Source organism: Phaseolus vulgaris, chromosome 9 (assembly GCF_000499845.2).
Source record: "Phaseolus vulgaris cultivar G19833 chromosome 9, P. vulgaris v2.0, whole genome shotgun sequence".
Lineage (NCBI taxonomy): Eukaryota > Viridiplantae > Streptophyta > Magnoliopsida > Fabales > Fabaceae > Phaseolus > Phaseolus vulgaris.
In genome coordinates this window covers 17,417,492-17,431,125 of record NC_023751.2, presented here as the reverse complement: position 1 = coordinate 17,431,125, position 13,634 = coordinate 17,417,492, and the positions used below count along the sequence as shown (strand labels likewise).

The 13,634-nt window shown below is 37.0% G+C and overlaps 1 protein-coding gene across 1 annotated transcript; it reads left to right on the top strand.

Annotated features, from left to right (window-relative positions):
• Positions 1-276: 276 nt before the first annotated feature.
• Positions 277-13,261, top strand: LOC137820087 (uncharacterized). The gene is made up of 22 exons (XM_068623880.1): positions 277-1,425; positions 1,899-2,014; positions 2,485-2,693; positions 3,689-3,808; positions 3,972-4,100; positions 4,181-4,306; positions 5,212-5,267; positions 5,353-5,452; positions 5,544-5,661; positions 5,751-5,960; positions 6,078-6,414; positions 7,585-7,678; positions 9,144-9,252; positions 9,509-9,780; positions 9,923-10,050; positions 10,187-10,421; positions 11,054-11,242; positions 11,361-11,644; positions 11,736-11,946; positions 12,059-12,301; positions 12,433-12,521; positions 12,607-13,261. Exons 1-22 carry the CDS (start codon positions 605-607, stop codon positions 12,752-12,754), a joined length of 4,344 nt encoding a protein of 1,447 aa, XP_068479981.1. The 5' UTR covers positions 277-604; the 3' UTR covers positions 12,755-13,261.
• Positions 13,262-13,634: the final 373 nt, after the last annotated feature.

The following is a 13,634-nucleotide window of genomic DNA, read 5'->3' as shown; positions in this document are numbered from 1 at the left end:
GGCGGCGTTTCTCCACGCGCGCGTAACCTCTACGCAAGCAGTAACCTACCCTTATTGTCGCTTTTCACTTGCACATTCCACATGGGTTTCGTCCGTTAATTATTTTCATTAATTAGGGGTGTGTGTCTGACGCTCCTTTAAATCGGCGTGAGGTTCGGTAAACCGAGATAACATCCCCAACGCTAGCCTCCAAGGTAATAACAAACACTCGCCCAATAAGATTCGCCCACGTGGGAAAAAATAAAGGTCCAGATTGAAAACCAGAGGGGTTCACATGAACCTCACCGCATCGTGACACCCCCCTCTCCTTTACCACCAGAATTAAATAAAGCTGTCTCTTCCCCATCGTGCTTCTTCTCTCCATTTCGCATTCGATCTTTCTTCTCCCCGCGTCTCCGAGAGATTTCTAGGGTTTTTTTTTCCAGTGAGATTGAATTGAATTTCAGCACGCAGAGAGAGATAGACTAGGGTTTTTTAATATTGTTGTTATTTTTCAATTGGTGGTGACCGCGATGGGTCATTGCATTGGTTTCTGAATCAAATTTCACTTCGTAAATCCGAATCTCAGTTCCTTCAATGTGATGACTCCTGACGCCGCCGGTGAATGGCTCGATTTCGTTTCCGGCGCCTCCGATTCCTCGCTATCTTCGCCGTCGTCGTCGCCGTCTTCGCGAGTGGCGAATCGGAGTCGGAGCATGAACTTTCGGTGACTGATTTGGATTGGAACCTCTTCCATCAGGACTACTCGCCGCCCGCTCCGCCGCCTCCGCCACCGCATCCGCCGTCGGTGTCATGCGTGGACGATCTCGGCGGAGTCGGGACTCTGGACACGACGTGCAAGATCGTGAGCGACGTGAACCTCACTCGGGACGTGTACATAGCAGGGAAGGGCAATTTTATCATCCTCCCTGGGGTGAGGTTCCACTGCGAGATTCCCGGGTGCATGGTAACCGTTAATGTCACTGGTAACTTTAGTTTAGGTAGCAACTCGTCGATTGTGACCGGGGCTTTTGAGTTGGAGGCTGAGAATGGTGGTTTTGGGAATAAGTCGGTGGTGAACACGACGGGTATGGCGGGACAGCCTCCGTCGCAGACTAGCGGCACTCCGCAGGGGGTTGAGGGCGGTGGTGGGGGTCACGGCGGGAGGGGTGCCAGCTGTCTTGTCGACATGACGAAGCTTCCGGAGGACGTCTGGGGAGGGGATGCGTATTCCTGGGCCTCGCTGCAGAACCCTTACAGTTTTGGGAGCCGTGGGGGGTCGACGACCAAGGAGAGGGACTATGGTGGGTTGGGAGGGGGGCTTGTGAGGTTGACTCTTCATCAAATTGTTGAGATGAATGCGAGTGTTTTGGCTGATGGGGGTGATGGAGGGACAAAGGGTGGAGGTGGCTCTGGAGGCAGCATTTACATCAAGGCTTACAGAATGTAATATTTTTTTTTTGTCTTTTTTCCCCTTTTACATAAGCATATATGAGGGACATGCGTTATATGACAAGTTGCTATATTTGTTTCTCTGAAATCTTGTATCTGAGATTCTTTGTAAACATTTATATGTTTCCGTGATGCTGCATTTGAGATGTGGTTTTCTAAGTCTAATATCAGCATCACAATTAATTTCATGGTATGTGTTCAAATTACCAACTATAACTTGTATTTTGGTAAGAAACATTCTGAAGCTTAATACCAAAGTGAGCTGGTGAATGTACATATGTAAAATATAAAATATCCAGCAGAAGGATATTTTCTCCATAGTCCCTTACATTCCTTGATGTGTACAGCTACATGCCAATAATGGAATGTTAATAATTTGTTTCGTGCTAGATTTTAGTTGAAATGTGAATCTAGTTTTTATGCTGTTTCATTGATATGTTTTTTTTTTTTTTTCTGGAAATGATCAGGATTGGCAGTGGGATTATAACTGCTTGTGGAGGTAACGGCTTTGCTGGTGGTGGAGGTGGCAGGGTTTCAGTTGATGTGTTCAGCAGGCATGATGAGCCTAAAATATATGTGCATGGTGAGATTTTTAGTTTGTGCATTGGTTAGCTGTTATATTATATATGCTTAACATTAATATATGCTTAACCTTTTGTAGTAAATAAATATATATGAACATTAATATAGGGAGCATTGAGTTGCATGCCACTCTCTGTCGTTGATTTGTTAATGGGTGATAAGGAAAATGTTTTAGAAATCAAAGCTAACATTTTTCAGCCTTTTGAAATAAAACTTAGGTTGCCCTCTAGAATTAAGTTTCACTTGAGTTGGCTAATATGATTTGATGATCAACTATTTATCAACCTAGAACCTACTTTTTGGCCAACACTGGTAGGTAGGGTAAGTGATATTTAATTAGTTAAATACCTTTGGCTTACAGTCAGTTGCTTGAAATTACCATTATGACTTTGTTGTTGTGTTAGCTTGTTGGGACTCCAAACTTATCATCGGTTACACTGACTGCAGTGCACGATTGATTTCTTATTTCAGGTGGTAAGAGCCTTGGCTGTCCCGGAAATGCAGGTGCTGCTGGGACTCTTTATGATGCAGTCCCTCGAAGTCTTATAGTTGATAACTATAACATGACAACCGATACAGAGACTCTTCTCTTGGAGTTTCCAAATCAACCCCTTTGGACTAATGTTTATGTTCGAAATAAGGCCAGGGCCACAGTTCCATTGCTTTGGAGTCGTGTACAGGTTTGTCAAATGAATATCACATTAGTTGGATAATCCCAATGCCAATATTCTGTTAATCAACTCCTTTTCTTCTCTTGTTTGCTGACACCTGACATTCTCTCCCCCCTTTTGTTTTGCTTGTATCCTCAATTTTTTATATCCATTTAGAAGTTCATTAGTAAACTCAAGATGAGCATATGCAGTCACTTTTGGGTACCCCTAATACAACTCAATATCTGATTAAGCGAGGAACTTTTCTGAAAAGATAACTGAAAAATTCTGACATCCCATTTTTCATTCTATGTCCTGAATGATGCATGGGTTTTTGTATTTTATATTGTCCTGATTGTTCTTGCTAAAGTTGTCTCCCTCAAAGAACCCAAGTGCTGAAAAACATCTCTTTGATAGTTGGTACGGATATTTTTAATTAACCACTTAAGCAAACTGAGTAACTCCCACTGACAATATTGTCGAAGATTAAAACATTGAAGAATCAAAGACAATAATTTCTGGGTTTGGTTTTCATATGCCTTTATTCCGTTTGCTTGATATATATTTTGCTTATATTGGCATGTTTAGTTAATTGTTGGTCATTGAAATCCATACCGGTTGTTCCCCTTGATCTTGACTTATATTTTTAATAGATAAGAAGTTTTCTTGATGTTAATGTAAATTATATATATAATCTTCTAAATTCTAATGTATTTAGGGGGAGGGTCGATGTCTTGAGTAGATATACAATGTAAAAGATAATCGACTTCCTGTTAGTATTCTGGGTTGGCTGCTTCTTTGAGGACGCCTCTGTCTCTTTATTAATTTTTTATGAAAGATTTTCTATTTTTATTTGCTTTTGTTTCTAGTAAGTTCTTTTTTAAAAAAATGACAAGTTTCCTCCTTGTCATCCCTTCTTCATATCATGATCTTTGTGACCTTTTAATTTTAATCTGTTTGAAAAAAAATGTTTGGTATGTGAAGGACATCTGTACAACTTTCTTTTCTTTTTATTCATTATATAGGTGCAAGGACAAATAAGTATCTTGCAGGGTGGGGTGTTGAGCTTTGGTCTACGACACTACGCAACATCAGAGTTTGAGTTATTAGCTGAAGAACTGTTGATGAGTGATTCTGTAATGAAGGTAATTGGAATGAGTTCCTGTATATGTTCCATCTTTGAACTGTGCTGTAGAGCTAGTAAACATAATGAGCATATCATATAGGCAGCACTAATTTTTTATTTTGCCAATAGTCAATGTTACAATATTGTTTGCTGATGTTTACACTTAAAATTTTATGAAAAAGGTTTATGGAGCTCTACGCATGTCTGTAAAAATGTTCTTGATGTGGAACTCAAAAATGCTCATAGATGGTGGGGAAGATGTGACTGTGGAAACTTCTTTACTTGAGGCTAGTAATTTGATTGTTCTCAGGGTATTTAACCACTCCTTGAATGAATAAAATTATTGCATGTATGATCTTCACATTTGACTCATTGGGGGTTTCATTAACAGGGGGCTTCTGTGATACATTCTAATGCAAACCTTGGAGTTCATGGACAGGGTCTACTTAATTTATCAGGACCAGGAGATTGGATTGAAGCACAGCGTTTGGTTTTATCCCTATTTTATAGTATTCATGTAAGACATTGTTTATTTTCACCACCTATCTTTGTAATTTTACTGCCTTTTAAACACTCGATTTCCCCATCTGATCTGTCTTTATTTATTAATTAGGAGATCTCATTTCTTTTCCACTAGACTAACTTTTTTTTTTTCACTAATCTTTTCAAATTAATTTGTAACACGTTTCTTATTCTTTCTTATTTTTAGTGGCTAAAACTGTAGGGCGTTTTTTCTGTAGATTAGTGGTTAGTTGTGTGCTATTTTTATTTATTTAGAAAACATTGGAAACACATCCTAATATTTTCCAGTTGTTAAATACCTTTACATTGTTAGTAGTAGAATCAAATAATATGAAGTTTTCCTTTGGGTCTAAAACATAATGCACTTGAACAGAAAAATGATGGTATATCCCTTCAATTAACATTTATCATTTGTAACCTAGTTATACACCTTCTAAAATTTCTATCGCTAATCCAAAGAAACTTCTTTTTTCTGTTATGTTAAAAATAAGATGAATGCAGAAACTGTCTGAGGAAAATATCATTATGACTACTGAGCACGGATATCATGTCTCTTTACACCATGTCAAGATCTTGGGCTTTATTTGGGGTGCAATGGACTGTTTTTTGTCCCTTGTGCCATTCTTTTGGTGGCGCAGTTGCACTCTTCTGATGCTTTTGGGCTTTATTTGGGGTGCAATGGACTGTTTTTTTGTCCCTTGTGCCATTCTTTTGGTGGCGCAGTTGCACTCTTCTGATGCTTTTGGTTGATTCTTGTTAATTCCATCTTTTAAATGAAACCTAACTTGGTAGTTTTTGGACATTAACCAATGATGATAATACTTTTTGTGCATATGTTTTGGTTGAGCATTATTTGGCCTTAGCTCTACATATTGAGTTTTTTTTTTACATTTTTTATAGGTTGGGCCTGGATCTGTCTTGCGTGGTCCATTGAAGAATGCAACAACTGATGATGTGTATGTTTGGATGTTGTCAAAATATTCTCATTCTACACTTTTTGTGTGTAGTTCTGCTAAATTTCCATACTTTTATGATTGACAGTACTCCAAAGCTTTACTGTGACAATGAAGATTGCCCCTATGAATTACTTCACCCCCCTGAAGATTGCAATGTGAACTCTTCCCTGTCTTTCACACTTCAGGTGCTTTATGAAGTATTGATGGTGTAATACATTTGGTTGTGCTTATATATCTACATTTGAAACTTGAAAATTCTGTATGTTACCTTTCTAGATCTGCAGAGTCGAGGATATCCTTGTTGAAGGCCTTATAGAAGGTTCTGTTGTTCATTTCCACCGGGCCAGGACCATAAGTGTTGAATCTTCTGGCATAATATCCGCCTCTGGAATGGGTATGCTTATTTGTTGTGTGTGTGGTGGTTGTCACTTTTGACTTCTAGTATCTGGATTTTCTAAATTGATTGTGTAAAAAAATTTGCAGGCTGTACTAGTGGTTTGGGCCATGGAAATATTCTAAGTAACGGTATTGGCAGTGGTGGTGGGCATGGTGGTAATGGTGGGGATGCATGGTATAATGATTATCATGTTGAAGGTGGCAGTTCATATGGGGATGCAAACCTGCCCTGTGAACTTGGTAGTGGAAGTGGAAGTGGCAACTCTACTTATATCACAGCTGGAGGTGGTATCATAGGTAAGCCAAAGTTTATGTTTGGGCTAGTTAATGTTTCTTTATGAATAATGAAAATGTTGATTGCCACTAAATTTATTCTTTTATTCGTATTCTTGTGTTGTATTATCTGTTAAGCAGTTGTTGGATCATTAGAACATCCTTTGTCGAGTTTGTCCATTGAAGGTTCTGTAAAAGCTGATGGAGAGAATTTTGAACCGGTAATCACAAATGAAGGTTTTGCAAGATTTGACAATTTTACTGGAGGTCCTGGGGGAGGATCTGGTGGCACTATACTATTGTTTCTCCATACACTTACCATTGGGCAATCAGCTGAGCTTTCTATTATGGGGGGCTATAGCAGTTTTAATGGAAGTGGTGGTGGGGGTGGTGGAAGAATTCATTTTCATTGGTCTGACATTCCCACTGGTGATGTTTATCAGCCAATTGCTAGCGTGAAAGGCGGCATTCAGACCAGGTATTTCTATTTCAAGTTTTTGCTGCAACTCATCAATATTATTTTTGTTCTGATTTTGCATAATTGTTGAGCATGTAGTCTGTTATTTTTTTCAGTCAACGTAGCTGTATTTTTAACCAAAAATAAGTTGTCACCAGTATCTGATGTTATCTTTGCTATTTCTTAAATAGCTTTTAATTGCCATTGATGTTTTTTTGGTTCCATTTTTTTTGTTTATTTTATATCTATTGTTTCTCTGTATCTTCGAAGGAGTATACTTTTATAGTTTTTCTTTCCCTATCATCTTGGTACAGGCTTCATAGGTGGGCATAGATGCAGAAAATAATATAATGAGAAGCCAGTTAACTACTATTTTTTTTTTTGTTTCTCTGTTAGAAAATGAAGTATGATCAAAGAGGATAAGGCATCCTCAAGATCTGGAAAAAGTTTTAAAATAAAAAAGAAGCAAAAATATATAAAGGAACAATGGGAAGCCAGTGGATGCTACTTGAAACAGCCTTGGGAAGAACTCATGAGAGAAGATAAGAACATAAACCCTTTCCCAATTATTTAAGGGCAATAAAACACCCTGCTCCACTTGATAATTGCCAATTATCACTTTTGGCCTTTCTACTCTTGTTAAACCCTTTAAATTGGTCTCTAAAAGACTGCTCTAGCATAAGACACTCCCAGTGGTCATCACTCATTTCAGATCTTGAAACGTTTGAGGTCTGTGGATTTGTAGCAAACTTTTTCTGTTAATCCCTTTTGGCCAATGTCTTTCTTTTTCTTGGGTGTGAGGGTTGTAATTAGAAGATGGCTTTTTTATTTATTGTTTGCTTTGGTGTTTTAAACTTAATAATTTTTAGCTTGTATATTTCAATAATTTAATTGGAATAGTGTAACAATGTGAAGATTTCTTACAATCATTCAATCATGAATTGCCATGTATGATTTCATTGTTTACTTTTGTGATAATTGTTTTGAAAGTCATATCTAGGATGATTTCTAATAAACTGGCATTATAAAAATCTTTAAATAAAATCCATTTCAATCTTTAATTTATCAACTTTTCTTTCATTGAAGTTTCTATTTTCTGTCCCTATTTCATTTCAGTTTCTGCCTTTTCGCCTTTTGTTCGTGTTATAATGGAAATTTCAGGACTTTATAATTTTTTCTTAATTATGATAGGGGAGGAAAGGGTGAGGGCCAGGGTGGCTCTGGAGCAAATGGGACAATAACTGGGAAGGATTGCCCTAAAGGGTTGTACGGTACCTTTTGTGAGGTATAATTTCTTTCCGCATGCCTCCAATTATTATTTATGTGCTCTAGCTAGCTTTTTGATCATGGGTTTTTCCATATTTATTGGATGTGTGACCTTATTCTGCATTTCTGTGAACTGGTAGTTTGTGTAAATCTGTTATTTTTAATGGTAAATGTATGTGGAGGGCCAGGAGTTTTATCATAATGGTCATCATCATCACCATTTAGGTTATGCATTATTTTTTTCCAGCCTTGATATGGTGGTTGGTTAAACCTTTGTGGGAATTATACTTGAAAGGATATTATTAATGTGCCAAGTTATAGTAGACATAGAAGAAACATGTAATGGTTAAAACATCTATGGAGAATAAGTGGGTGACACTTGTTGCCGTTGTGTTTTATGATATTTATACTGTGACCTCAATATGACGGTGCTGGGTTGACAAGAGTCAGGTATTTTGAGTCTATTTCTGGCAATGATGTACTAAAATCTTAAGGGAAGCTGATCATTATTTAGAGGGCCAATTTTGATTATTAATGAAAATATGTCAAGTTTCTGATTATATATACATGTCACCCCCAAAAATCTGCAGATGTTTCAATATTTATGTATTCCACTCATCATCAGATATTACATGGCCTTTTTATTTTGTTGAAAAAATTCATTGAAGTCATTTCATTTACAAAGCTTTAGCATTGCACAAGACTCTTACAATTTGTTACTTTGTGGAATTTTTACCTTTGCAGTTTTGTAAGGCTTTGTGGGCTGATATATTGTCTTTTCTTTTCTCAATCTTTCTTCTGTGCCAAAATATATAGTATATTTTTTACTATTTCTAGCTCAGTGCTGCTTTGAAGCTGTACATAAGGCTGGAAAAAAAGAATGTCTTAAAAAAGGTTAAGGGTGTTATGATACTAAATTGGTGTTGGTGTTGAAAGGATTCTGTGTAACTATAAACAAAATGCAAGACTAGAAACTTTAAATATTCTAATAATGAACTCTAATGGCATATTGGTAGTTGAAAGTGCTGGATTTGCTGCAGATTTTCAATTAAAGACGTCAACCTTAGTTTTGGCTTCAACTCAGCTTAGTAGAACCCAGTGTCCATTTAAGTTACATGCAAACTGTGGCTACTAATGTATAAATGATGAAAACATTTAAGTTTGTTTTGTTGCAATGTCATAGTTGCAAGGTTTTGGTTCATCATGTTTTGCCTGATCCTATTCTGATTTGGCTACATCAAAATTGGTGAGGCTATCTGGGTGCTGGTGAACCATTTGACTGGATTCCAGCTTCATATGAACCCGGACTGACCACTGCTTTGACATTACTGGATGGGTTACTCAACATAATAGAAGCTCTGTTTTCCCTTTTTGTCTCATGTCTACTATTGCTACTTTCTTGCTTTCCGTTTTTGATGACTTGCTGATGCTTGTACTTCTAAAGTTTATACTCATAGGCTTTTATATTTCTTGCTTGCCTCCAGGAATGTCCTGCTGGGACTTACAAAAATACTACTGGATCTGATAAATCACTTTGTCGCCATTGTCCGGTTAATGACCTTCCTCATCGCGCTGTTTATATTTCAGTCCGAGGTAGATTTTATTATTTAATGGATCATTACATAGCAGAGACATTCAAAGGATTTTACTCTCGTTTAGTTTGAAGTATTTGTTGTGCAAGTTGAATGATTTGTGGACTGTCTTTCATTTTTTATTTTTATCCCTCATTCTTGATGGAAAATGGTATAATGTGACCTCCTTTCTTGATAGTATTTATCTAAAAAATACCCATTTTATTTTAATCTCGGGTGCATGAATGCATAATTTTCCATCTTGTCCTTTTTTCCAGGTGGTATTACTGAAACCCCTTGCCCCTACCAATGTGTTTCGGACAGATATCATATGCCTGACTGCTATACTGCTCTTGAAGAGTTAATTTACACATTTGGTGGGCCTTGGTTATTTGGTCTTTTTCTTACGGGTCTCTTGATTTTGTTGGCACTGGTGCTCAGTGTTGCAAGAATGAAATTTGTTGGGGTTGATGAATTACCTGGCCCAGCACCCACCCAACATGGTTCTCAAATAGATCACTCCTTTCCTTTCCTTGAGTCACTAAATGAGGTTTATTCTCAAACCATGTGGTTCCTTTTTAGTTTCCATATTCTGACATTTGCGAATTTAATATTAGCGTGCCCCTTAATAGTAACTATTTTGATTTTATTAAGATTTTTTATTATTGGCATGATGACAACGTGTTGCATAGGTGTTGGAGACTAATAGAGTTGAGGAATCCCAGAGTCATGTTCACAGAATGTACTTTATGGGACCTAATACTTTCAGTGAACCCTGGCATCTGCCACATACAGCTTCAGAGCAAATAATGGATGTTGTGTAAGCAAAGCATTCTTCTGTTTGATCATTATATAGATTCCATGGTTAAATTGGAAGATTTCAGTTCTTTTACTTGTAAACTGTGTTATTTGGTTATGATATTGAGATGGAGATTTTCCAACACTTGACATGGCAGTTATGAGAGTGAATTCAATACATTTGTGGATGCCATTAATGCTATAGCTGCTTATCAATGGTGGGAGGGAGCAATATATAGTGTTCTTTCTGTTCTTGCTTACCCGCTTGCATGGTCCTGGCAACAGTGGCGCAGGAGATTGAAGTTGCAACGTTTACGTGAGTTTGTTCGATCAGAGTATGATCATGCTTGCCTTCGTTCTTGTCGATCACGAGCCCTCTATGAAGGGATCAAGGTTTGGACCTGTTCATATAATTGTTGAGCTTGTGAAGAGTGAAATATTGATATACGATTGATTTGCTACTGAATTGTGTTGGTTTAGGTGCATCTCTTGATCTTTTTTTAAGTTACATTCATTTGATCCAATGTAACTGTTGAGTTCGTTAAATATGTATAACTAGATACGTACTGAATGATCAGTTCTTTTATTTATTATTTAAGACATGGTTAGTTGTATTGCTGTAGTTAATGATCAGCAGTGATATGTCATCAGATGTCAGTTTATTGCATTACACATTACGTTTGATTGTATTATTATCACTTATTTTTTATAGATAGACAGGTTACATGATAACATCATTAATTCAAAACTATTTGACATGTTGATAGCTAGTGGGAGATAAAAATTTCTTTATATTTTTCCTTTCCAGGGTAATGTATGTTGTAATTTTGAACGAAAGAGTGGTTTCTTTTTATTTGTAAGATAGCTTACCTACCTCACTGTAGATTTTGGCATACTTTGTTCCACTGTCTGGGGCCTATTTAGACCAACCAATTAAGAATTCTCAACTTTTCATTAATTGAAACCTAAACAGGTTTCAGTATTTAATGCTGTCATAATGTTAACTGACCTATCAAATAATATAGGTTAATGCAACTACTGACTTGATGCTGGCATATGTGGACTTCTTTCTTGGTGGGGATGAAAAGAGGATAGACCTTCCTCCTCGATTACATGAAAGGTTCCCAATGTCATTGCCTTTTGGAGGTGATGGAAGCTATATGGTTCCATTCTCCCTTCACAATGATAATATCCTTACCAGCCTTATGAGTCAGGTTTGTTTGTTTATTTTGGGGAACTCTATTTTATGCACGGATTCACTTAAGAAATGTGCCTTGTTCTGTTCCATTCTAATGAATTTAATTACATGCATACTTTTAATGATGTTTGCAGTCAGTTCAACCTACAACCTGGTATAGATTGGTTGCTGGGCTGAATGCACAACTGCGGTTGGTTCGCCGTGGGCGACTAAGAGTAACATTTCGACCTGTCCTCAGATGGCTTGAGACTCATGCCAATCCTGCATTGAGTGTCCATGGTGTGCGAGTTGACCTTGCCTGGTTTCAGGCTACAAGTAGTGGCTATTGCCACTATGGACTTATGGTATATGCTCTTGAGAATAGTCCAGCCATTGGAGGAAGTGCTGATGGAGCTTTAAGAACTGAGGAAAGATCAAGGTAATCTTTTATATATTTTAGAGGAATGTGATATGATTTTGATGGTATGATACTTGCTTGATACTCTGTTTATATAATTTTTGGTCTCCAGGGTTCAGAGTGTTAAAAAGGAACATCCTTTTGGGTTTGCCAGAAGCAGAGCTCAGTTAAGCCCTAGTGGAAGAACTGAGGACAATTATATGAGGCGACAAATGCACGGAGCTGCTTTAGATGTAAACAATTTGCAAATGCTTGACGAGAAGAGAGATATCTTTTATCTTCTCTCTTTTATACTTCAGAATACAAAACCTGTTGGCCATCAGGTATTTCTAGTATTGATTGTTTTTACTGATTTGGTAGACTAAAATTTCTAATTCGTGTGGCTGCCTCATCTGATGACTGATTTCTTTGTTTTTTCTCATATGTTGACTGCAGGACCTTGTTGGTTTAGTAATCTCAATGTTGCTTCTAGGAGATTTTAGTTTAGTATTACTTACTCTGCTTCAGCTGTATTCAATTTCTTTGGTTGATGTCTTCTTTGTGTTGTTTATATTACCTTTTGGCATTCTTCTCCCATTTCCTGTCGGAATTAATGCTCTCTTTAGTCATGGACCAAGGCGTTCTGCAGGCCTTGCACGTCTTTATGCTCTGTGGAATCTTACATCCTTCATAAATGTTGTGAGTAATCTATCGAATTTCAGCTGGTTTTGGTATATTTGATCCTTCAATCTAGTATTTATTTTTCGGCCCTATGGACCTTTCCATTTATCACTGCTTTTAATTGGGGATCTTGTGTTATTTGTAATTAGGTTGTTGCATTTCTTTGTGGATATATACACTACAACTCTCAATCGTCTTCCAGTAAAAGACACCCGAGCATTCAGCCATGGAGTATCATGTAAGTGTCTGGTTTAACTTTTGGTTAAGAGTCTGCTTATTTTGGAAAATCTTACTTTACTTTGTCTGGGGATGCATGCATGCAGGGATGAAAGTGAATGGTGGATTTTCCCAGCTGGATTGGTTTTATGTAAATTATTCCAGTCTCAACTCATTAATTGGCATGTTGCCAATCTGGAAATTCAAGACCGGTTCTTGTATAGTAACGATTTTGAGCTGTTCTGGCAGTCATGATGGTATGTTCACAGCATATATTTCAACATTAACTTTTTACCCCATTTCCCTCCTCCTCTCTCGATCGATCCATCACATGTTCTCACTACGGTAATCTAGCATAGATCAAAGATTGATTGACATAGAGATGATAGTATTTTGGATAACTCGAGGTGGGAGAAATAGAACTACAGAAATCCAAAGTAGAAGTTGTAGAGGCATTCATTACTGTAACACCTAATGTTCAATAGTTCTTTTTTTAAAAAAAATTAAATCATTTTCACCTTCATTTTTCCTACTATGTAAATATCAAGTACTAAGCACATTTTAGAATATTCTGTAGCTGTTGCCTACCTTTTTTTACTATGTTCAGTTGGCCAACGGCTTCAAGTTTGAGTAGAGTCGGCAAATAATGTGGGGTTCTTGGATAAGAATTGTTGTTGAAGCGCGTTATATTTCCATCACCCTCTAAAACGCTTGTATTTATTCATTTTTTTGAATCCAATTAGTAATTGTTTGTTCATGAAATATGATTGTACTCTGTTACCATCAGATTACGTAATATCCTATTCTAAACAATTTCTTAACAGTAACACCATGTGTTAGTCCACTCTTAAATTATTGCAGAAGGCACTTGGCAGTTTTTGAGATTTGTGATGTTTTATTAGGCTATAAAAATTACTTCTCCGAATTTATATATTTTATTCAATTTGGATTCTCAATTTCCAATGAAGTTTCTAATTATTTAATTGGTCTCTATATTTGTACACTTTTTTTTTAATTTGGTTCTTGGATAAATAAGACTTTTAATTAAGTTCCTCAATTTTAGAATTGAGATATCAATTTTGTTTTGTTTTGTGAAAACAGTTAAAAAACTATTTGACAGAGAGATCAAGTTGAT

Excerpts from the sequence above, each read along its gene's own strand:
- LOC137820087 (XM_068623880.1), top strand. The coding sequence starts at position 605 with ATGGCTCGATTTCGTTTCCGGCGCCTCCGATTCCTCGCTATCTTCGCC. Across the intron at positions 3,809-3,971 it reads TGAGTGATTCTGTAATGAAG|GTTTATGGAGCTCTACGCAT; the intron begins GTAATTGGAATG and ends TTTATGAAAAAG. Across the intron at positions 5,662-5,750 it reads AATATCCGCCTCTGGAATGG|GCTGTACTAGTGGTTTGGGC; the intron begins GTATGCTTATTT and ends AAAAATTTGCAG.